This window comes from Betta splendens, chromosome 22, assembly GCF_900634795.4.
Source record: "Betta splendens chromosome 22, fBetSpl5.4, whole genome shotgun sequence".
Classification (NCBI taxonomy): Eukaryota; Metazoa; Chordata; class Actinopteri; order Anabantiformes; family Osphronemidae; genus Betta; species Betta splendens.
This window is the reverse complement of record NC_040900.2, coordinates 15,038,633-15,064,393: the sequence shown is the minus strand read 5'-3', so window position 1 is coordinate 15,064,393 and position 25,761 is coordinate 15,038,633. Positions and strand designations below refer to the sequence as shown.

Here is a 25,761-nt window from a genome sequence, read left to right as displayed (position 1 = left end):
TCCCCACTTTATACAACCTCCCTCCTGTGCCAACAGTATCATCTGCCATTGGTGCACTTTTCTTCTGCATCATTAATGATCTTGTCATATGATTCTTGATCAGCCTCCAGAATGTAAGCCTTCAAACATGTGGGTAAACCGTCTTCATCTGTGCAGGTTGGAAACCTTTGGTTATGCAACTTTGTTATTTGTAGCTTGTATGAAAAGAACAACATCTTAGGTTAGCTTACAACATCTTAACATGGGTTTTATACTTTGCATTAAAATGCAGTAATTTCAGTTTGGGCCACCAAATATACTGTACTGCAACACAGAGCTATAATATTTAGTACTTAATACTGTCTGCACTGTTATGATAGTTCCTTGCATCAGGAAATAGCCTTTTAAATGAATCTAACGGAATGAAATGCCTATTAGTGATATCCCTGGGCGAACTGTCCCTCCCCTCCTCTGTTTTTTCCAGTGGTTGAGTTATTGAGGTATTTCCTCTTTATGACTAAGGTTGGTTACTTGTGCCTCGTGGTCCTGTTAAACTCACCAGTGCTTGTACGTTTTTTTAGAACGAGACTTTTATCCTATAAGACCTCTGAGAATTCTCAAATGTGGACCATGAAAGAGTTGGAAATGACAGTTCTATAGAGACCGTGTATGTCCTGAATTGGCTTCCCATTCAAACACATCGTCCTCTATCAGCCAATCTTTAAGTTTCTCTCTGTCTGATGAGCTTGTGTGGTGGACATTTTCCATAAAGAAGCAGATGAGAGAGTTGTCCTTTTGTGCGATTTATTGAAATAATAAAGAAAATAAAAATAATGGGGAAAGCAAATAAAAAGCATGGATGTTGATCGTGCACATCAACAAACCAAAAACCAGCTGGGGAGATCAGTGCACACACCACGAAGGTGTGATGCAAAGAGCCCACGATCCTCAAGTTGCTTCTGCCTTTTAACCCCTTTCTCTGGCTCTGGTGGAATGTCTCTCTGCAGCAATGGAATTGTTTGCGCCACCTTATCTCACTGTGAGTGAGAAAGTTTGCTTTCTCACTTCTGCATCATCATGTCTTGTTATCCAAAGGAAGGAACACCGAGCTTCCAAGACAAGATGCATTGGCTTTACCAGCCTTGGGTCTGGTGGGGAGTCAGATAGGATGGAGCCAGAGTCCAGGTGTAAAAGTCAAACATATATCATAAATTATTAGTCAGTCAAATGGAACATCAGATGTTTAGACTTGATGTACGACAGGGCACAAGAGATTAGTTGTTGTGTGAGAATGTTCAGTGTTGAACCTAACCAGCACATGACGACTGTGTTGGATAAGAAACAGCACAAAGGCACAATTTTTCCATTACAGCTTGTAAATAGCATACAATGAAAAATGCCTCTCTTTCCAGAAGTGTTTTCTTTTGCCTCGGAGAATGTCTGGAAATACTTAAGCAACTGTATTAAGCTAAAGTTATTAAAGTAATTGATAATAATTGTGTTTACAACCCGAATTCTAGTGGATGTAGTTTGACTTGATTTTGTTTATTCTCACAGTACTGACAATCCCATGGAACCAGCCGAGCCCCACTGTCTTTTAAAAGTTTGGGTATGAACTCCATCATAGTTTGAGTATACTCTGGTTTTCTGGTTCCCATCTTGTCCCAGGGGGACAGGGGACACCACTGGAGCACGTGATGAGTATCTTTACAGCTTCACTGACTCAGACTTGTAACCGTAAGAATGAAAAGAACCGCATGGTGCTGGGGTTAGAGGAAGGGTGGCTCTGTGATCTTCTGAATCTGGTCCTGAAGATGCATGTTGACATCCAATAGTAGCACAAATTGCCTTATCAGTAGCTGACTTGAACCTTTGGGAGCATTAACACAGCCACCACAAATCTGCTTGTCTTATCTTGTCACATGGCTTATAAATATTTACTTTGTTTTAATTTAGTCTGTTATATTTAAAGAATTCATATTTCATTGCAACCATTATCTTCCTGCTCACTTCATTAGTTTGCTGCTCCATCAAAGACGCTATAATATTTTGAAGCAAGGACGTGCTGTCAAACTGTAGCTAAAAATACAGGTTTTCTTGAACATCTGCTACTCACGGGCCCCAGTGCTAACATCTTCCATGCCTAAACCTCTCCCTCCCTTCATTCGCTTACCCTTTTCAAGCCCCTAGAATTGTTCAAACTAAATCTTTTGGCCCATTGTCCAGGTCAACACGAGAATGCCACTTTGACTCTGGTAAAGGCACTGGCCTCCCACATGAAATCCTCGGCAGAGCGTGCACTTTCACAGCGAGAACAGGAATGTAATTCCATGCAAATGTAGTGTGAACGAACGGCAGTTCTTCCACTGTCCACTCTGTTTGTTTGTCATTCGAGGTTGTAACTCACTGCACTAACCATGGAGATCAGCACTGGACTAGATCGGTGATGTCATTCCTCTGGAATGCCTCCTACAATGTGTATGTAGGCTGTGTGTCTTTAATGTAGTGCATTTGTTGTGTCTGCAAAAGCTTAATCATGATTGAATCACTCACTCAGTTTGCAGATGATATAAATAGTATTAGTGTGTGTGTGTGTGTGTGTGTGTGTGTATGTGTGTGTGTGTGTGTGTGTGTGTGTGTGTGTGTGTACTTGTACTTGCATCAAAGTGAGAACCAAAAAAAAACATATTTTCCTACCAAAGTGAGGACATTTTGACAATGTGAGGACATTTTTGCCAGTCCTCACTTCTTTGAAGGCCTGTTTGAGGGTTGTGATTTTAGGGCTGAGGTTAGAATTGAGATTTGGTTCGGATTACAGCAAGGATTAGACGTCTGCCTTTATTTGTGATGGTTAGGGTTAGGGTGAGGTGCTAGGGAAGCCATTATGTCAATTAAGGTCCTCACTTTGACGTATGTACAGGTGTGTGTGTGTGTGTGTGTGTGTGTGTGTGTGTGTGTGTGTGTGTGTGTGTGTGTGTGTGTGTGTGTGTGTGTGTGTGTGTGTGTGTGTGTGTGTGTGTGTGTGTGTGTGTGTGTGTGTGTGTGGGCATACAAAGGCATCCATGGGAGAAAGAATTTTTAGTATCCAAGGTGATTTGGCTTGGTCCCGGGTTTGGGAGGAGTATGGAATTGAAAGGTACTGTAGGCCATTACTCATCTAATAGACAGGCAGACTGTAAAGCGTGGGGAGGGAATGTGTGAGAGGGCATGTCTGGGGCACCAACATCCAGAGGGGGTGACATGGCTCCATTGTGTCCAGTGGCTGAGTTAGAATAGCTGCTTCATATCAGCGAGTAGTTCGCACACACCAGAACACACCATGACAACCCATCAACACCCACATGCAGGCATGTGCTAAAGCAACTCAATTAGTTCCTTTCCTTTTAGTTTGAGTTTTTTTTTTAAAATCTATTCAGTCACTAGTAGAGACTGGGCCCCATCATTGAGTCATGAGCTCCCTATCACCATGTTGGAAGACTGTCTAGACTGTAAACAGATCCACAAGTGCTTTACTGTTAGGGAGTGGAAGCTGCTTAAGTCATGTTTGCTCACCCCCAGTAATTCCCTGGGCAACTGTATATTTGTAAACTGTGTAAATTTGCCGAACGTTTCCCATTATACAGACTGTAGGTGTCATTAAATCAGTGGGAACTGGAATCCAAAAGAAAATTGTTTGGTGTTTGGTCTTGTTTTCACATGCAACGCTGGTGTTAGCTCAATGATTTGTGCCAGTAGCATGCCATTGGTGGACTAAAATGATGATCCCTTAATCTGTCCCGCGTTTGGCGGCTTGTTCCTCCCTGTGGCAGCGTGGCACAGGGATGTGCCCCCATCCTGGTTCCTCCATTGGCCTGCACCCTAGAGGAATGGTCCTCATTTGTGGGATGTAGAAAGCAGAAGTTCTGTAGCCAATCCTCTGATCTTTTATTTAGTGCCTTTTGTGTCTGTTATGCTTGTTACTGGTTTTTACAAGTTTTACTTTTGCTTTTTGTGTTTCCTCCTACAGTGGAGTCTTTACTTTTCTTGCATCCATCCATGTGTTGCAAAGGTGCCAAGAACACTTCCATTTCTTTCTTTTTAGTGTAAGATAAAAATAGGGATCACATGGAGTTACTGGGAAGTGATGCTGTGGGGTGGTACTTCAGCAGGACGTATCTGCATGCAGGAAAACACTTCCTCTACAGTTCCTTCAGAGCAATGAGGCTAACATGCAGAGCTGTTACAGTAAAGGACAGACATTGCATGTAGGATGCAGCATTTGTAGTTGTGGCAAATGTTAGATTGTGAAAAGAATTAAAAATATGCAGATACAGTTGTTTTAGACAATGTTCTCTGCATTGATACAGTACCTGTACAGTGGCAGCCGTTAAACGTTTCTACCCCCACCGTGCTTTGCTTCCGAATGCGCCGCGTCAGCGCCCAGTCTGCACTGCGTGAAGAGTGTGTTATGTCCTTTTGGCCGGTAGGTGGCGATTGACTCCCACTTTTGGTCCTAATACATCGTAGTTGACTGTGTCATATAGCCTCTTGTAGAACAGCTACTTTTCAAGTGTCAGCTGGCCTAGTGGTAGAAGGGTGTCTGTAAAGTTTTTCGTCCCGGGTTCGAGTCTCAGTGGGAGCACTCTTTCAATTTTAATTATTGGAAAACAGGGTCTCATCATTATCATTTGACCCACGAGATAACATTGTCGTAATATTTAGTGCATGGATACCCAAGACTACGAACCGCTGGTTGCCTGTGGCGGACAATTATAGTATTTAATATAGTTCAGTACGTAAGTAAGTTATGGCAAATTACGGCAGTTTAAAACCGAAACTAAGAAGCCGAACTGTGCGACCTCCGGCATGCAGTGTTCGATTTGTGGCAGACAAGCTACAATAACCCTGATTTCTCGCTGTTCGTACGGGCTACAATTTTCTTTACGTGGTGTTCTTCTTTAATGCACCACACGGCAAGACAGTACGGCACATGTACACTTTTTTCTTTACGCTGCTCTTACCCAATGTGCGTCACCTTTTTCCTGTCCCCCGTCAACAAGGGCAGGTAGGAACTAATGTTAATTACAAATAAAATCACAGTTGCTGAAATGCCACGTTTCCCAAACATAAAATAAAAAAAAGAACTACTAAAATTTAAAAAAGTGAATAAGGATGATCTAGACCAGGGGTCGGCGACCGGTAACACCCACGTTTTTATCAAACCGTCCTTGAATAACATCTATGAACTGCAGTTTCTTCCTTGATTATCCATGATTATTATGGAAGAAGCGCAAATCATCGCCAGTCCAAATTGTGCAATTAATACTGTGTTTACAATAAAGGTAATAAATAATAATAATAGTATTTTCAATTTAAAATGCACTGCATACAGTGCATACATACATACGTTTATTTTTGCAGAGTAAACATGTAGAACAAATTACTTGCTGCATTAATGAGTCTTAGACCTGCAGCTGATCACGCCGCCCGATGCTGCCCAGTCTCCCACGGAGCTTTGTCCTGGAGCTGAAGTATTTCTCACCTGCTGATCGAGTAGTAGCAACACATTAGCATGTCTATGCGGCTCTATGGGGGAGGGGAGGCATGAGAAGTTTGCCTTTGCGACTGTGAGCAAACATGAGACAAACAAAAGCTTGGTCGAACTCAGATCCAAGTCATCTGAGTATGAAACACATCACATATCATTCGATCTCGTGTTTCATTCAAGCTGCAGTCTGGAGCTCTGTGCTAAGACTGCTGCCCATCCACGGATGAGCTTCGATTAAAAATTAAAAGCAGAGGTTTTTTGTTTTTCATTTTTCTCTAAACGAAAAAAACAGCTTTAAATCCAATTTCATGTGTTTTTGTTAAAAATATTTTTGCTCGGTTTATTGGTTTGTGAGGTGGTGCTTTTATTCAAATCTGTTTGCCGCCCATAGCAAGAGAAAGGAGAAGCCGGTCAAGGTGGATGGATGGGCGAATGGGAAATCAAAGTTTTAAAACGTACACAGGCTGAATAAGTCACATCAGCCACTCATTCAGTTACAATGACACGCACAGTCAAAACAATTTGTGTATTGGGGACTCTCTGTCTGGACACATGACTCCGAAACACGTCACGTGTTTGTGTAAGAGTTTGATGTCTCCACCAAATTATAAGCAAAGGTAACGAGAGAACGACTTTTTGTGTTTTCCGTTTGTCTCTAAACAATAAAAACATATTAACTCCAATTCCGTGTCTTTTTGTAAAAAACAAATATTTTTGCCTGGTTTATTGGTTTGTAAGGCGGTGCTTTGATTAAAATCTGTTTGCCGCTCATCGAAAGAGAAACGAAAACGTCGGTGAAAGTGGCTGGATGGACGGATGGGAAATGAAAATGTTGAAACGTACACGGGTCGAATAAGTCTCTCAGCCTCAGTTACAATGACACGCACAGTCATAACAAGTCAAACTGCAGTTCTGCAGACACAGAGTAAACACGTAGGAACAAACATGTTGCTGTAATGCGTCGCTGTAGATCTGCTGATTTCTGGCGTCCTGTCAAAATTACGATCGACAACTGCTGTAAAACAAAGTCCTATGATTATTACGGTTATTTACGTAAAATCTACGACAATTGGAAAACATTCATTAACAAGTTGTGGAAGTTTAAAACCTAAATATGCGGCTGTAGTCGCAGATGGACTGCGCTCTACGTCTTTACTTGGCCATGCGCATTCAAATTATATTAATTAAACCGCGACGCATAATCATGGTATTATATGAAGTCAATGTGTTGTATCGGATGTTAGAGCGGTGGGTGTGTACATATTTTTAAGAGACGCCTTCTATTTAAAGACACGAAAAAGCTGAGGAGAATGAAAACAAGAATGTGTTGCTGCTGTGGCGCTGCCTGTTTTAAACCACACAGAACAATTATAACTTTGCAGTGAACAGAAAATAACTAAGCAATCAACAAGTTGTTGCCCTTCACACTCGCCACGTTTGAGCACACAACAGATACTTAATAGTAAAAACTTAACAGTAAAATAGGTCTGGTGTAATATATGTGTGTTACAGGTAGAAATGAACAGTCGGACCTCAGTTACGCTGTAGTGCTTTGGAGGCTTCTAATCAACGCTGCGCCACCTGGTGGTTAAAACGAGACTAGCGTCCTGATTTTTTCCAGCCGGCTGCAGGATTAAAAATCTTTAGTCAGCGACACACTCGCTGCACCGTGGCGACGCGTCGGTACTGCAGTAAAAACCCTAGTCACTTTGAACCGCTACCACTGTATGTACTTTCTACTGTATATCTGCACTCGTCTGCAACAGCCGTTGCGTCGCCTCTTCTCCCTCCCCCTCAGCTGACCTACTTCCCAACACAGGGATGAGGTAATGGGTTGAATGAAAAGGGGCAGCAGTATCTCCCCTTCGGTTCTGCCTCCCTCCTTCGCCTCCTTCACATCTCTCGGTCTGTCTCGCTCTGCTCAGCTGCTCTCCAGACAATTTCAAATGCCGATCAGTAGAGCAGGCTCCTCTCCTGCTTCTGGGCTTTGTGCATGCGTGTATGCATGCATGTATGTACGTACGTATATGCGGCTGTTGCCACTGGTTACCGTCTGCAGCTAAGATGGGAATACTCTAAATTTGCCTTTTCTCATCATGACAAACAGTTCCCAATGACCAATGTCCACAAACATTATCCTGTATCTCCCATACTGAAACACGCATTTGGCTTTAATTAGCACAAGCCTATAAAGATTCCTAAACTTTCACTCTCTCTGCGATTGCTTCCTTTTCCTGTGAGTTCATACATCTGTTTCCTACTGATGAGCCAGGAAAAATAGGGAGGTCTGTGTGTGAGCTTGTATTTAGTTAAGTATTGGATGTGCAACTACTCAGGAATACGATAAAGTTTAGAGAGGAAGTTATAGGATATAGGTTGATAAAAATACATTTTTCCTCACTGAACTCTAGTAATTTTCACAAAAGAATATCTAATATCTAAAATCAGCTATAGCTATACCTATAACATTAAATGTGATAGTGGAAAAAAAAGGACAGATGTTTCTGTCAGGGGACGAGATGATGACAGCGAGTCAGAAAAAAACAAACTGAATGGCAGATCAAAAGCTGGAGACTCTGAGGTTAGTTCTGCCTGTGTTTATGTGGTGACTATATAAACGTTCTAATAACGTTATACATCCACGTAAATACATTAAAGACTAAAGTATTGCTGTGTGTGTGTGTGTGTGTGTGTGTGTGTGTGTGTGTGTGTGTGTGTGTGTGTGTGTCTGGATTCCTTGACCAGTATTTTTGGGGCTTGGGTTGGAAGCAGGCCAGAAGAACTGGTGTTGAGTGACGACTGGCTGCACAAGAGGCACTGAGAGGGAGAGCAAAGGTGTGTGTGTGTGTGTGTGTGTGTGTGTGTGTGTGTGTGTGTGTGTGTGTGTGTGTGTGTGTGTGTGTGTGTGTGTGTGTGTGTGTGTGTGTGTGTGTGTGTGTGTGTGTGTGTGTGTGTGTGTGTACACGCACTAGACAGGAGTTTTTGCCTGAATGGCTCTTTTCCATAAGGCCCGGCCAGATGTCAACAGTGCACAGTAGTAACTCACCACCGTAAAGATCTGGCAGCAGCTCATACATACAGTACTTTACTTCCACATGGTAATAAAAACAAAGAAAAGCAGCCACTGTTAATGTTACGAGGCAGAGTGTAAATGTATGGAAAGCTTCTGCACGATTTTCCTCTGTGAAGTGGCTTCTCTGTTCAGACTGCTGTGCTGTGTCTCTTCCTACTGACTTGCCATAGGGAGCATTCATCTATGCCTATGCATCTTTGCTTCAGTGGCAATGCTTCGCCACATCTGGTTAGATGCAAGTATTACGGCCCATGAAAGGAGGTACCAATTATGCTGATTAAGTAATATTCATAGATTTGGGTATTACCTTGATACAGTATAAGCAAATGTCGGTGACAAATATGATAACAACTATAATATTTATGGTTTAAATTAGCATGAAAGACAAGGTAATAATTATATTGGTTGTACCGGGAAATTCATCTATTCTGTTTGTTTCTGGTCTTTTATTTGTTTATTGGTCTGGTCAAATCCTGTTGCACATGTGCCCAATACTTTGATTACTTTTATGTTTAGTTTTTCAACCCAAGTGCATTGGGAGATCCCCTCTGATTCACACATGGCTCTATTTTTTACATTAGCTATCACCGCTACATGACCCTGCGCCTCTGTACGCAAAGAATCTGGAAATCCCACCTGAGATAAGGAGGGAAAGGAGAAGCTGCAGAGCAGGATGAAGGCTCAGGGAGATGGAATGGAGATATAGGTAGATCACATAGCCCTCCACTGTGGATTAGTGCTCTGACATTGTGATGGTCACACAATACAGTCAGGCCATTACAACTCTTTTATTCTTTTATTCAATTCTTTATTAACAACCCCTCACCACTTGTGGATTAGCCGAGGGCTTGTACGCTTGAGTGTGCCGGCCTTAACATAGTGATTCTCAATTTCAAAACAGGTAGCAGAACATTTGCATTTGTCACAGCGCGAGTTACTGTACAGCATCAATACACAAACTATACACAGCAGTATAATTTAATGATCATCACAGCATCAACAAAACATTACCTAACTACTACTTCTACTCTGCTGAGACACTGTTAACTGTTACTTTTGCTGACACGTTGAGTGATGAGATGATCATCTCCGCACCCTGATGTGATGTGCTGGGCTGTCTGTCTTCTGTTCATGGGTGATGAGAGACTTGGGAATCCGTGCAGGACATCCTCATCATCCTGTTTGTTACTAATTAGTCGTTAGGTTTTAGAGGCCGGTGATGCAGGGACGTTCTGGATTTACTGCTCTCCACAAAGGTACAGAGGAAACACTTGGATACCCAAATCCAAATAGGGCAGATTGATGGTGGTTTATGCCTTTTGGGAGAAGTAGTTTGATTGGCAGACTTTAGCAGCAGACTCTGGAAGTGGGGATGGTCAGCAGTACCAGTGAATTTATGTATCGTCTGGTTACTGGAATTCAAAGTACTGTATGTTGTCAAAAAAATGAGACTTGTCTGTTTCAATAAGAAGGATTTTAGGCGCAGGGGTATCAACAAAACAAAGGGGGACACTGCCACTATATTACAATTAAGTAATGTACTGTAAGTGGATGGAGGGCTCAGTGTAAGGAGGAGGTTCCGCAGCATCTAAATTATAGCATCTTAAAAAATATTTGGTTCAGAGCGACCCAACCCATCTCTAACTGTAAGCTTATCCATAATTCTCTTCCACTATATTGTCAGAGGACAGATTCTACACTTTTCTATATACAGTAACTCCCTTAGATTGTATTGCAAATATTTCACAAAATATTCCGTTGGTGCAGTATACTGGAGCAGTATCAAATAAACCCCACAGCTACTATATCAACTATGAAACAAGTACAACAAGAACGTAAATGTTACAGTATAATAAAGAGTAATTTGAATTAATGGCCTTCTTTTATGGTTAATATATGGTCTATGCGTCCAAGTCAGGATTTGGTTCTTGATGATGATAATGATCTCGAGCAAAATGGAAATGTGCTGCTTTATTTTTTCATCCCTTCTTGTCAGGAGTCCAGCACATTTCATAAATTGTTTATCATCTGGCTATTTTTAGACTGTGAAAACTGTGCAGCGAAAGACAGCAACGGCGAGGAGTCGAACAGTCTTCTGGCTTTTTGCGGAGACTGAATACATAATCTTTCACAGTTTTATTTAAGATTTGGGTGTTTTGTACTAGATGGTGCGGTGGGTAGCACTGTCGCCTCACAGCTAGAAGGTCCTGGGTTCGCGTGGGTTCTCTCCGGGTTCTCTCTGGCTTCCTCCCACAGTCCAAAAACATGCATTAGGTTAAGTGGTCACTCTAAATTGCCCGTGTGTGTTTGTGTGTGTGTGTGTGTGTGTGTGTGTGTGTGTGTGTGTGTGTGTGTGTGTGTGTGTGTGTGTGTGTGTGTGTGTAAATGGTTGTCTGTCTGTGTGTGTTGCCCTGTGATAGACTGGCGACATGTCCAGGGTGTACCCTGCCTCTCACCCAAAGCCAGCTGGGATAGGCTCCAGCACCCCCGCGCCCCCACGTACAGGATTAAACAGAATTGAAAATGGATGAATGGTGTTTTGTACTGTACAAAAATCAATAAGGACATAACTTTTCTTTTTCTTTGATGTCTTTTTTTGGTGGAAGCTTCTTGGACATGGTTCTTCTCCAAATTTTGAAACATTAGTATTGAGTCAAATATTTCTCCTAATATAGAATAAAGAATATATCATTTAAATTATACACAATATATAAATAATTAACCTCATATACTTGCTTCATCGCACTGCTCCTTTCATCTGCACATTTACTTCTACCCAGCATCCACTCAACAGACTGAGGGTGATAAGATGTTTCCATATACAGCATGCACAGGGACACACACTGCACAGACACCATTTCACTGTACATCATCAGTTTACTAACTTGCTGGCAGAAGTTGTTAAAATATTTATTGTATACTGGTTATATCTTCATTAGGCCTTACTATCATTTTTGTTCCTCTTTCAGATCATGCCTCCTAGATAGCAGCCTGGTTCTCCTCTCTACTCCCCTTCCCTGTCCCTTGGACTCTCCCTCTACCTCCCTGGTTCAGTGTCACCTAAACACCTGTATCGCCTCCATCACCATGCCCCCCAGGAAGAGGACACGAGCAGGTCTGGGCTTCTTGTGCTGCTTCGGTAGCAGCGAGCCACTGGAGATCAACTTAAAGGACAGCATGCCTCTGCAGCTGCTGGAGTTCAGTGCTCCCATGCCGCCCGCCGAGGAGCTGCACGCACGCTTCTCTGAACTAGTGGTGAGTAAACCAAGCGAGAGAGAGTTACATTGCCATCAATTGATGATTCACCTACTGGATGTAATGTCTGGAAAATTGCAACTTGTTCAATAGCAGCACATTCATTCACTTGGCAAAAGTAAATAACTGTCTTTGGTTTGATTAAGTTCAACCTGAATGTGAAGTAATTTTGCTTTTGTGTAAATAGTTACCAAAATTAGTGGAGTCAATTGCCAGATGAAGTGGAAACATTTAAAATACTGTATGTAAAGTTTGATGCCTCAAGCACAGGTCGCTCCTGTTAGCGGGATCAGCCTGTGCCAAGCTGCCATAGGCATTTTCCCTAGTATTCTCCTTGCTGTAAGGAGGCATCGGGCCACAGCTGTCAGGGTGGAGGCGACGTCTGTTGCAGATTCCAGCTGGTTCTGGTTTAGAACAGAGCTTTTCTGTCTCTTGATCTGCTTTGGTCATGTCTCTATTCATTTTAGCGCCTCTGTCATTATTCTTCAGCCTCCCCATATCTTTTTTTTTTTTAATGTGTGCATCCATTATGCATTAATGTAATTTGCAGTTTTGCTGCAGGACTGCTTCTGGTGCTATTGAGTCTTGGGGAATACTAAAACATCACCACCTGCAGGATATACCACTCCAACTGTCAAAATCCATTCAGGAGATTAAGTGACATTCCATTTGTGGTAGGAAATGATCCACTGTTATCGAGGCAGATGTTTTCCCAGTTGGGATTCTTCTCATTTACTAGCCAGTTGACCTTATTTAATCCTGGGCCTCTTTTTTTATAATCCTTGCTAATGCACAAACCATTAAAGATCAGTAGCTCCTCTAGTTATGGCTTTTATTATAGAGAATATTAAAAGCTGGGTTTGTAGCAATCAAGATTTTAATTGCCCTAATCAGTACCCCAAAACTTCAGCTGTGTATTAAGCAGCGAGTTGCGGTTTGACACACGCCAAGGCCAATGTGTTTGGGGCCTCGCTTACGTTAATCAGGTTTCTGTCGGTTTCACAAAAGCAAACATTGACCTGTATGGCTGGGATAACAATAAATCCTGCAGGTCATGTGGGAGTTCAAAGCCAAATCCTGGTAGTCCTCATGGTTGAAAGAACTGAGTGACCTACTGTACAGCTTATTTTGGAATAAATATTTGAGTTTATGGTGAAACTGACACTGACAGATTTCGGAACCTCTTGACTTGCAGCTTTACTGCAAGTCAAGAGGTTCTTTGACTTGGAGAGAGAGAATTTGGCATTGTCTAATTGGATCTGAGCCCTTCCACATGATGCAGAGAGATTATTCCCAAGACGGCTGTTAGACAGCTGTCTCTGATGATGGTGTTCACAAACATTGATGTTTTGTCTTTTGGGCTTTTGCTTATACTGACTTGCTTTACTGGCCATCCTAGAAAGTTTCAAAAGGAGCGGATCAGTCACCTCGTGACATTTTGATTGATGCCTGCTTTGATTGGACGGCCAGTGCACAAACTGCTTCTACCTAATAATGGTCATCTGGTCGAGCCATTGGTCCTTCACATCTGTTTTACTGATCCTAGAGCCGGCAAGCTGACACATTCGACTAGTAATCCAAATTCTGTACGAGCAGACCTCAAGATGTCACTCAGTCTGGACACAGTGCTTGTAATGCAAGCGGAGAGGTGCTGTAGGGTGGCAGGGAGCTGTGCTACAGGGGAGTAAATAAAGAAAAATAGGATAGCACAACATAGTGTGTTTCCATGGAAACAAGTGAGTGGGATTATTATGAAAGCCTTTTCCTGAGGAGGAGGAGAATGAGACTCGATGGAGCATGTGGTGTGGGAGCGACAGATCTGGGCCAAATGACGTAAACCACCTCCACGTGTCTTCATATCTAGAATAGGGTCTGTGTCTAGAGTGTGCACAGTCAACTTACACGGTTTGTGGAAGAAAGGTCTTCAAAATACTATGGCAATATTATGCAGGCTCTATTTATACTGTCAAGATTATGTACATTTGGACACAATGTGCTTACAGTAAGAACAGTCGATCTGAGGTGACGCCAAAAATACTAGAATAAAATGATCAATACATTCCAGCTCCCTTCACAAGCTAAAACATAGCTGTGCAACATACTTTAACAGCGGCGACCTTGGAACCTTTTAGCAACATATACCTTAACAACTTGCATAGTAACTTACAGAATAATATTGTAAATTCCCTTGATGGATTCAACAGAATAAAGGGATCCCTCATTGACTAACCTGCAGAAACTCTATTAGGCGTCATCCTAGAGGAAGAAGTCTGAAAGTGCCTATATGAAAGCCGTCTGCGGATGATGGTGACCTTGATGAACCCTCAGAAATGAACCTGGAAGCATTTGTCACTGATTTTAAGCCCAGTAAACAAACACCACATCAGAGGTTCCAATAGATTTGACCAATCAAACTACACATTTTTTCAGCTGCTTTGATCCAATAACAAAGCCCGTTTGTTATCAGGAAATTCCGCAGTGTGCATTTTTAGACTCTTTACGAGCGTTTGGTGGCTGTGCACATATTCGACCATGTATTGGCCCTGTTTGAACTTTGGCGGTGCTTCAGGAATGACGACAGGTTTTTTTGTGTTTATCAAAGCGGTTCCCTGCCGGTAACATTTGATTGTTGGATGTGAATTTGGTTTCACTTCTCAGTCATTCGGTCATTATTCAGTCCTTAATCACTAGGGTATATTTTTCACAGGTGGCACTTTAATAAACCCAGGCATGTGTATGTGGTTTTCCCCTAACAACCTCGCTCATTGTCAACTTTCATCTGATACCAGTGAGCACAGTGTTTCTGTGAAAAGGCTGGCATGTGGTCAGCACATTTGCCCAAAGCCAGGAACACTGCTCGTGCCAGAGTGTGAATTGTAAATGTAAATGTGCTGTGAGTGCGTCTGTATGACATTATCTCTTTGCTTTTAGTACAGAGAAGACCCTGTCTGCAGTCATTTGTTATTAGATGAGATGAGAGGATAATATTGTAGGTGCAGCTCAATCAGTTTCACTAGGCGAACATCTGGCAAGTTCAGTATTGGAAGACATCCGATTAGTGCGTGTTCCCTCCATCCTTATTCTTTGTTTGTGTCTGTATGTGAAGGCCTCGTTCGTTCTTTGTGTTTTTCTTTTAATTCAACAACTCTGGGTATTTTCAGTTGTCCAGACATGTCAGTTTGGATCATTATTTGAAGCAGTGAGGACTGCTGTTCCTGTGTTTGAAACATAAATCTTCTCTTAATGTTCCTTCCATTGTGACCTTTGTGACAAATAGGAATCAAAAATGTGTTGCATAACAAGAGGAAAATGTTCTCCGCCCTCTGGGCCACTGAGAGCAAGTTTCCTCCACAGCGTATGTCCTGGGATGTGCCGTCTTTCCTTTTTGTTTTCCTCCCATCCTCCATTTAGTTAATGCTCTGCTGTAAAGCCATCTGCTGTAGGTGTTTAAGTCTTTGATTGAGGCACTGCTGACTTATTGGAGTGAAGATGCTATGACTCACCTGGTGCTCGGCTCGGCCTGACTCCACAGGAAATCTTGATCTAGCCCCCATCATATCAGCTAAACACCTACTGTAAGGCTAACTCAAGCCCTAAACTGATTCTAACCTTGGCTCTGAAAGTAGGTTTTCACTCTTAAATGTCCTCACTTCAATATTAAAACACAACATAGTTCCAGCTCTGCTCAATTAACGGCTCAGTTTGACTCGTCTGAATACTTGCCAGGAAACTCATTGACATCATGCATTCCATAGCGCGAAAAAATAAAGGCTCAATCCAACCTCGTCCCTAAAGCTGACTCCCTTTACCTTTTAGCCCAAAACCTTATTATGACAGAACATTTGTCTGTGCAACCAAAGAAACTCACGCAAACACACGCTGTCAGACAGTCACTGAATCTTGGGTCACCATTGGCAGCTACAGCTTCCTGTGGGTCCTCTGGAGGCCTCATATGACTTCCTGCCATCTTGCCTATCTCTCCTCTGCTCTCTTCCTGTCTCTCCCAGAAACTGCTGCAGGATGTACAGTATAAAGTGTAGGTTCAGCATGTGTGTGGCCCTGCTGTGCCAGACAGACGCTTATGGTCAGCACTGATTTCACATGAGCTGAAGACATTTTTACTGTAGTTGCTCTGTAAGTGCCCTTTAACATGTTAAAGCATGTGGATGCTGGACCATGCTTATTTGCCAAATAGGTGGTGAGTTAGACATTCTCAATTAGTTGTCAAAGAAGCATTTCCTCTCTCATGCCATCCACTTACTGTAAATGAATTGCCACACCCACATACTGGCTGTACTGGAATACTGTAGAAACCACTTCCTCACCTTTAGAATCCTTTACTCTGCAGATAACCCTAACCCTTATGTTCCATTAGGGTTACAGTAACCCATATTTTTTAGATTATATTTAAAGTGCATAATTTTGAGCTACAGAATGACCTTTTCCAAACATAAATGACTAGACTAGAACCTGAATGCGTCATTGTATTGATGGAATTAATGTATTGATAGACCCCCCTCACATTTTAAATGGTAAATATGTTTTGATTTTTTTATTTACATTTATTGTTTTAATAACATTAGGATTATTTAATATTTTAGCTTCTAGGAAGCAAAATCAGCCTCAGGAGGACTGCCATGCTAGAACTACCTAATGTGTGGATAAGCTCCTATATACAGTTTGATATTTGAAGCTCAACTTGTTAAGAGTGCAATCGTGATCTGTTTAATTAATGAATAATGACCAATAATGAATACATTTATCAAGCCAACTGGATCTCATAACAAGGAATTTGTAGCAGACATGATCGGAAAATTCTTCAACAATCCCCTAATTTTATTCACGTGCGTTTATTCAGTTTTGAATGAGTTATGAAATGAGTTCATGATCCTTGCGTACGTGTTTCTTCCACAGGTGTAACAATATTAACTTTGGTTTATATGAAATCCCAACTGGAGCATGCTGGCACTGAACGGCTGGGGCACGTCAAGTGAAGGTTTTAGACAGCAGTGGAAAGTGGCTCGGTTTTGTTTTGGAAGGTGGAGAGAGTTATACGGAAAAGTCCTTTGGCTGAAATGACAAACATTACTCCACCCACAACTGTCCTCGTCCTCAACTTTCTGTCTTTCCTCTGGACCTAGTAAAACGACACTAAATTTGATGGGGCTTTTACATAATTCACCTCCAAATAATAATGAATATAATCCTTTAATTTAGAGCCTTTCACGGTACCAGAATAGGAAACTCCCATTTAGTTGACATCTAGTAGTCTGAATCTCACATAGCCTGTTTCCTCATTTACTCTTGGTTTGGGTTGGGGCTTTGACCCAACAAGGAGGTGACAGCTCACAGTACAGCTGGCTTTTGGCCCTCTTTTTTTTTTTTTTTTAGAGCGCCAGAGTCGGCTGCTCCAACATGGTGGTAGCTTGAAAACTCCTGTCATTGTCTAGGGTTGTGAATAATAGCAGCATTCATTGGTTTATTGTATTGTAGCAGGTGATGTAGGTTCTGTATTATGCGAGTGAAGACATGAAAAATGTTTTGATCAAAGGTTAAAGGCTTTATTGTGTGTGCGTGTGCGTGTGCGTTTGCGTGCGCGCTATCCATTTCCAGAACCACATTGCCTTGTTTTTCGCTCTCTTCTTTAGTCTTTATTTTTCTCCTTCGCTTTTACTATGTGTCTCTTTTCCTCTTGAGCTCACAGAGACTTATTTCCTGGGCTCATATGCATTTCAAAAGGTACAGGAGGCTCTTTGTACCCAGCGGAAGAATTGAGCAGAGCAGCGGGGTGAATATTAAAACACTCCCCAGCAGGCAGTGGAAAATACTTCTCATTTAGACCGAAGGAATGTTGGACAATTACATGGCACTGAGTAAACGTGACTCCTCATTGCCTAAATGTTTAGCTCTGTATTGTTAGAGGGATAGCAAAACCACAGAGATTGTAGGATTGTGTCCTTGAGGGATGGGCTGATTATATTTCCGTCTCTGAGTCATTACTGACAACGCTGCTTGACTGTTGTGTATGTTTGTTGTGCAAATTGAACATGCTGCAAAAGGAATGCTGTACTGATAAAACAAACTTGTTCTCCCTTGCAGGATGAGCTGGACCTCACAGATAAGAACAGGGAGGCCATGTTCGCTCTGCCTGATGAGAAGAAATGGCAGATCTACTGCAGTAAGAAGAAGGTGAGTTGGCTTTTACTGTCCACGAGTTCCAAAATGTTGCTGGCCCTCAGTTCATAGCTTCATAGCAGCTCCACAGCATCAGCTCACAGTGGCCTCCTTTTTCCAACTCCAGTATATGCACACATTGTCCTCTACCCCAAATCATGGGCAATGGTTTCTCACACTGGAGCAGGGTAATTCCTTGAGCTATACAATAAGTGTCAACATATCTTGGGAATAAGAGAACCCTCTGAGCCCTTTGTTTCATCCCATTCCCTTCGCCAAAACATCTCCTGTTCTCTTCATACACTTCAGTGTTCGGTGTTTCTCTCTCCACAACAACTGTGCTCTGACTTTGTGGACAAATATCCACCAGGAAATGATAAAGTACTTGAATGCAGCTGCCTCATCACCCATGGCAAATTGAGTAAATAGTCAGTGTCTCTGCTAATCTGTTTTTGTGGCTGAGGGTGTGGTGTTGCATGTAGGACAGGTGGTCCCTGTTCTTGCAGGCTCACCTTGGCGACATGTGATACTGTATGCTCTGGAATCTTGTATTTTTTTAGTAAACACATTGTCTTGTGTTGTGTGCATGTCTAAACGTTTAGCCACTGTAAAAGCCAGTATTGACTTACTAGGAAATAGTAGACAAACTAAATTGTAGTTGTGTTTAGAGGGATGTCGAGGCGAGTGGAAGCTGGATTACCACAACAATGTACAATGAAATGTTATATCATTAGCAAAACACAGGAGGAAGATATAATCTTTCTTGAAATACAGTCAATCAGAGGACATGGTGCTATGCCCTTTTATACACTGTGTAGTAGGGGATTAGATTGTTGGCAGAATGTGTATTTGCAAATAACCCACATAAAAGGCACAAGTTCAGTGTTGAATATCTCACCGAAGCAACCACAGATTTGTATGAGGATGCTTTGAATGGTACTAAGAGGAAGTGGAAACAACATTTTGGCACTGACCTGGGTGAATTGGACCTGAAATGATTTGCTGTGCACGCCTAAGCTGGCTTCAGAGGTAGGATGTTAGGTTGTCATTCCCCCTTTTTTTTCTCCCAGTCAGGAATAATTTCCTGTGAGACTAAGGTTAAAAAAAAAAAAGAAAATCAGCCGTTTGTCCAGGCCAGGAAATGGAGAGCAAAACCGGAGTAACAGTCCAGAACGGAAAGCCGGAGGAAAAACCAAACAAACCCCTCATTCATGGATGGAGGCGGTGTAATGGAGAACAACCGGCTTTTATTATCTGATCTGATAATAATCCACATGTCTGTCCATAAATACAGTATGCAGGTGGGAAGACTGGATCACTCTGAGGTGTACCAGCAACCATACATGTAGGCACGTTCACACATTACCACGCACACATTGGCTTTACACAGTCATTGTGTGTTTCTACGAACTACAGCGTGACAGTGATTTCAGTGGGGACCAGAGGACAGCAGAACCTTCCTCATCCTTTACCGTCTGCAGCAAACACTGCTCCTCTTGTTTCCTCCAGCCATCCATGGCCAATGGTTGTGGTTGAACAACACTTGGGTGGAACCAGAGTGCGCGACAAAAGGAGGCATTAAATAAACTTTGCTCACCTGCAAAGTAAACGAATCGACACATTGGTGCTACACCTATGTTGTCTTTGCCTCGCTCCATCCAGCAAAAACCACAAATGTGCTTTGGAAGGTTTTGATATTTTCACATAATCTGGACAACAAAATGCTTCTCCGTTGGCTGAGGAATATGATCCTTATTCTTCAGCCAATGGAAGCACTCAAAGCAGCTACTATATTTGACATTTCAGTTAGAAGCTTCTTGCTTTTTTGGCTCACTAGTAGATCACATTGGATCCTTGTGTCTGTCGAATGACGAAATGTATTTTTAATAATAATTATTGAAGCAGCATTCTCATTGACATTCAGCTACCGTCAGAGGTAGTAGGAGTGTGTTTGTGTTTTTATAGCCGTGTACTTCACCCGTCACTGAAACTAATGTTACACCAGGCTGCTAAAACTTGGCTTCCACAATCCAATATTGTGTCCATTTGCTGCCTGTCTGTATTTCTTTTTAATTCTGGCTCCTACAGATAAACATTCCCTGCAGAGAGACTGGCTCTTAGGAATGTCAGTCTCCCCCACTGTAAAGATTCAAAGCTGGAGTAGAGGAAATGTTGGAATCTAAGCGGTTCTGCAACACACTTGTTTTTTTCTGCTAGTTCTGCATTTTTTTATTGTGCTGTGTTGTTGGTGACTGAATAGTCTTTGTACGTGTGTATTTTATTTAGTGTTGTGCTACTTGCCAGTGGTGTCATGGGTTTTGGACAGCCAGGGTCCCCCCAGGGCGCCTTTGAACACATGGGAACCAAGTGTGAGAACCCCGATTAGTGCTTTAATTTCCAGAGAAACTGCATATCTCATGGAAACAACTTAGTGTACAATGAGAACCACTGCATACATTCACACATCAATTGTACGGCACCAGATGGAGGCGCTGGACTAAGTTCTCTGCCAAAGCCCTAAGAGTGGAGTGGATTGTCCTCTTTGTTGCACAGATCATGCTGATATTTGACCCTTTGTGGCATACTGTAGGTCAGATGAAGTACACTGATGTTGCCTCTGCAAATGAAATTACCCACCAAAAACTCCTGACCTCTGAATGTATTCAGGTATTTGGGTCTTTACTCAGGCAATATACCTGTCCTTCAACAGATGTTTGTAACACCTCACGGAAACATATCTGACAAACCGTCAGGGATTCCCCTGTGCTGCAGCCGGCATAGTAAATCATACTTAATGTCACTAAAAACACTGTACTATGTAGTGTAGGTTTGACCCTAAATTGTCACTCAGTGACAGCAATTTTTTTTGCCCAGCAAACTGTCAGTGGAGGAGCATGCAGTGTGTTTTTGTTGCAGTGCATGCAAACCAGACTCACCATTTGCTTTCAAAGCGATTGCTTTTCACTTTCCATCTGTAACAGGCTCTAATCTTTGCAGTCTGGTTTCTTATCGTGAACTTATATCAATCTTCAAGTGTGATTAGGTCCAGGAACTGCTCCATCAGACAAGCAACACGTTCACTTCAAATTCTATTAAAAGGGCAAATATTCTGGAAGTGTGCAACCTGATATGACGACTACCCCTAAATACATCTCACATGGCGATCATTTGTCATTTGTGCAAAACGAGATTATAATTGTAGCGCTCAGCCTCATGAAACTGCCAAAGTAAATGCTGCATTGGACTCAACATGTTGAGGGTGTGCCGGTGGCTGTACTGTACTTCGGCTCAATGACCAGAGAGCAGCACTTAAGTTAATCTCAGCGTCAGGATTTGTCTGGCACTAGCTCCCGGGTGTGTGAGCGCTGCAGTTTGTTGTGACTTCTATTGTTTTTGATGGAAACTAGCCGTGTACCAACCTGACCGAGCTACACATACTGTACCTACTGTATGTGTATATGACCTGTTACTGCAAACTGCGCTGCCTGGGGCTCATGGTGATGAAGGGTTTTGACGTTTGGGGAATTAACAGTCCAGGTTGACCATTTAAATTTGGCTGTGTAAAACACTTTCAGAAAAGAAAGGTTTAAAATCCAAATTCAATACATCATCACATAGAAACGCTGTAGAAACTGATGACCTCTTTCTGAGTCCTTCCTTTGCTGTCAAATCCACATAATTTTTAATAAAAAATGTCTCTGTATCTATTATACATCCTATTGCTCCTTTGATCATCAAAGTATGATCAGTGATCAATAACCTGCCCTAATGCTCTGACAGCATGGACTTTTCATGATGCATCATAAATGTTGGACTTGATGAGATTGTCACAGACCAGCTGTGGTACAGTAGGATGCAGTAGGTGCAGGCTTTGGCCATGACGGAGGACAGTATGTTACCAGAAATTACAAGCTCTGAGTCTGGAGTAAATAGTCTTCCTTGATCTGTCCTATTACAGTAAACCGTTTTCTATTTACTAAAACTATTTAGTAAAGGGAAGTTTTCTATCATACAACGGTCAAGATTTTGACATTTAGATGCATTTCTAGCAGGTTTTGTTGCCGGTGCTTTAACTCCTATCCTTCCAGCTGTCATTGGCATGCATACGGGAACAAGAACCACAGCAACGCTCTATAGCCTGGGCTAAACAAGACCAGATGTGGACAAGGAGCACACTCTCCGTATTCCCCTGTGCCTTGGCTGCTTGTGGTATTGTGCTTCCTTGAAATGGCCAGGACAAATTGATCTCAGGCTGAGCTATTTGCAAACTATTGCAGAGTGCACTTTGCTCCTGGAGGCAGTTCTTCTGCTTCTCTATGCAATAAAAGTTCAGACTAGCGAGTAGAGATGAGACGTGATGACCCAGTTATTAGAGACTAGGCTGCCTGATCCATTTAGTCTTAGATCCTTAAGTAAAGAGCTAGGTTAGAAAGACAGATGATGAATGTAGGAATGTGAAATAATATAAAAAGGAAAGGGCTTATTCAGAATTGAATACCAATCATCTGCTGATGTAGTGACTCGATCCAGAGTTCTCCATCTCATGCCATTCTTACAGTCTCATCTGGGTCACCATGGCATGCCGTGCTTAACACTGATAATGGGACTCTACCGGTGCTGTACTCTACATACTGTATGTGTCTGATTCAGCGCGTCTGTGTGTTTATGCACAGGAGCAGGAGGACCCCAACAAGCTGGCGACCAGCTGGCCTGACTACTACATCGACCGCATCAACTCCATGGCTGCTGTAAGTCTGTCGCTTCCTCTCTTCTCACATGACTGTCCACTCTGGTTTTATTTGTACCCTTGAAGAACATTGCACTCACAGTCCTACAGGCTCTGCTCCTTTAGACACAAGTCTAAAGTTGCTTTTGCTCTTTATGCTTCTTCATAAAGAGCCTTTTTAGATTAGTAATGGACTTTTGGATATTGCACTGCTGTAGGTAAATTCTTGTTTCCATCGGCCTCAATGAGCTACTGAACATTGTCCAGGAGGCCACCTGGGCTTAGAAATCATTTTTATTTAACTTTTTTATTTTGGTTATCTTATTAAAGACACACTCGAAAAACCACACACTCTGTACATAAAATATTATGTGGGTCTGTTTACAGTCTAGTGTAAGTTTTAGATTTGTAAGGGATAGGACTTGTTTTGTCAGGGCTCAGAAATAGGCTATTCACACTATAAGAAGCTGAATAAACTGTGTTCTAAAATTGCTGACTAATAGGTTTTTTCACTCTGCCTTCATGTTTTTCCCCTTCAGGCCACTTTAGAACGTCTCTCTCATTCACCTCAACTCCAACCACTGTCCACCCTTCCCTGAATCATTCTTTTGCGCCCACACTACTTATTCTCTCAAAGCTTTCCAGACAGCATCTTGACAGAAGAGCGTTTTTAAGAGTTGGAGGAGCTCTCTACATCTATGACTTCATGTCTTGGCTTTTAGGCAAACTCACCAGGGAGAGCCCTTCAACAGTAGCTGAGTTATTGGATGAGCTCATTTTCGCTTTGCCGCCCAGAAAGATTACTGTATGTCCACCTCACTGTTCATTCATAAAACAATGTCATTACCCAGAGGTTGTTTGATAAACTCAAACCCCCTAAGAATTATTATAATTATTATTATTGTCAGTATTTAGTAAAAAGTCTTATTCTAAAACCAGTACAACTCCTATTAGTTTTTAAAATGCTGCTCCTTCTGCATAGCTCTGTAGCATCATTGTACATTCAAGCCTAGATTGATTACAGATTGTTACTGCAGACGTGCTTCCTTTAGTGCAGCAGTACCTGCTTTTATGTGTCAAAATTAGTCTAGATGTGTTTTACTTAAAGGCATTCCTGATTTGGGTTTTACTCAAAGAAGGGCCAAATTGTAAACAAAATGTCAAATCATTTTGCATTAAAGCAAATACATTTTCTAGCAAGTTAATGGGGCAGCCACTGTGACTAGCTTACTTCTGAGCCTGAACCACTTACTGCTGAAGCTCAAACTTGGCAGTGCGCTGCCTGGAAAGGCTAAACAGAAGCCCTGTGGCCCTGGCTAATGGGAGCGCAGCAGCTCTTTGAAGTTGCTGAGGGAAGTCTTTAAGTGATGCAGAAATGCATTACATTACTGCTGCTTTAAGTACTTTTTTTATGATTTTCCCTATTTTCTGCAAGCCTGATTAGAGCTAATTGTCTGCATGACTTATTTTGGCATGTTGTATAGCTTCGGACTGTTTCTTTGAAAGAAAAATGTCACTGCAGGGGAAAATACACATAATCTGTTTGATTTGTGAGGCTTGAAACATTAGCCTAGTAATGAGGGTCTGATTGTAAGTGGTGCAGGGGCTAATTGCAACAATCCAGTTTGCTTGTTAGGACTTCTGACAAATTCAAATTAGCATAATGTTTTTGATGAAGTGGGAACAATGAAATGCTCCTAATTAGAAGTGACGGGTTCAGAATTTCTGCCAGAACGCGTCTGATGACACCTAACTTGAAGCGAATGTTTGGAGGCTTGTCTTTCCAGTTATTTGTAATGGCACCACTGTGCATTTCTCACCTTCTATGCAGATGCAGACACTGTTTGCCTTTGATGAGGAGGAAATGGAAATGAGGAACAAGGTAGTAGAGGATTTGAAGACAGCACTTCGAACTCAGCCAATGAGGTGAGTGTGTCTTCTACAATACAGAGCAATTTCTTTTCTCATGGTTCTCTCTAATTGACAGTGAGATATTTAAATATAAACAACCCAGTTAATAATGTAACCCTTGTGGAAAGATTCACTTTCCACAACGTCTGTCTTCTTTCATGGCAATGGGACCTATTAGGCCTCACTCAACACTGCAAATTCAAGGACATTCTAATACAAAACTGCCCAATGTCCTCATCAGCAGCTCCTGGTCTGAATGAGCCAGCTTTAAATCGACACATCGCATGTGTAGAGTGACAACAAGTAGCCTTAATGTCAGGGTCGCGTCTGGTGCAAATATGCGCATCCACAGTTGTTTGGGTCTTCAGACCACCACAAGCAGGAGCTCCCAGGCAGGATGTCAAACACATATCTCAAATCTCCTTTCTGTACAGAGATGTTTTAAACTTCCTTCTCTAGGCCGGTTGAAAGAAGCTACTGTAGTTTCACACAAGAAGCTTACAAAACCATTACTCACCCCATTACAGTGTTAGGTATATAGTCTGAGGATTCACTGATGAGCTAGACTAGATATCTGACATATTGTCAATCAAACAGTGTAACCAGTTTAAACAGATAGTCATTGTTGCTCTACAAACCCAGCTGAAAGCACAGGCTGCTAAAACTTTCATAAACCTAATTCAATTATAAGGTCGGCTTCGGAGTCTGTGATTTAATGATGGCAGGTTATAAATTCTACCTCATTTGTAACTTCTGGCAAGATTTAGTTTGGAGAGTCCCACTGTAAATAGTGTGCTTCGTTGAAAAAAATGTTTGCTGAATTTGACAGCATGTGGAAAGAGAGACTAATTACCAGATACAGCTTTAGGACAATATTTATGCATATTTAATGGAGTTGTTTTAATAGTTTCTATTACTTTGGTCACTACTTGTACTTCTGTGGCCTAGTGTTTTTAATGTACCCTCCAGCACTATTAAGTGCTGCACCTGCACCTGTGCTGTTCACAGAGGGAGTTGTAGCTAGCTCATTATCATACAGATGTTTTGAAGTAGTGCAGCAGACGCAGGTGTGCTTCACAGGATACGAGTGTTGAGGGAGAGCTGGAGCGCAGTGCG

The 25,761-nt window shown here is 42.0% G+C and overlaps 1 protein-coding gene across 3 annotated transcripts in view; it reads left to right on the top strand.

The window, feature by feature from the left end:
* daam2 (dishevelled associated activator of morphogenesis 2) overlaps positions 1-25,761 on the top strand; it is a 69,658-nt gene that overhangs the window by 20,439 nt on the left and 23,458 nt on the right. For all 3 annotated transcript variants that reach the window (XM_029138107.3, XM_029138105.3, XM_029138106.3), the window contains exons 2-5: positions 11,549-11,834; positions 17,934-18,023; positions 22,682-22,756; positions 24,566-24,660. In XM_029138107.3, the coding sequence (XP_028993940.1) occupies positions 11,667-11,834; positions 17,934-18,023; positions 22,682-22,756; positions 24,566-24,660 (428 nt within the window). In that variant the 5' untranslated portion in view covers positions 11,549-11,666. The remainder of the gene's footprint in view (positions 1-11,548; positions 11,835-17,933; positions 18,024-22,681; positions 22,757-24,565; positions 24,661-25,761) is intronic.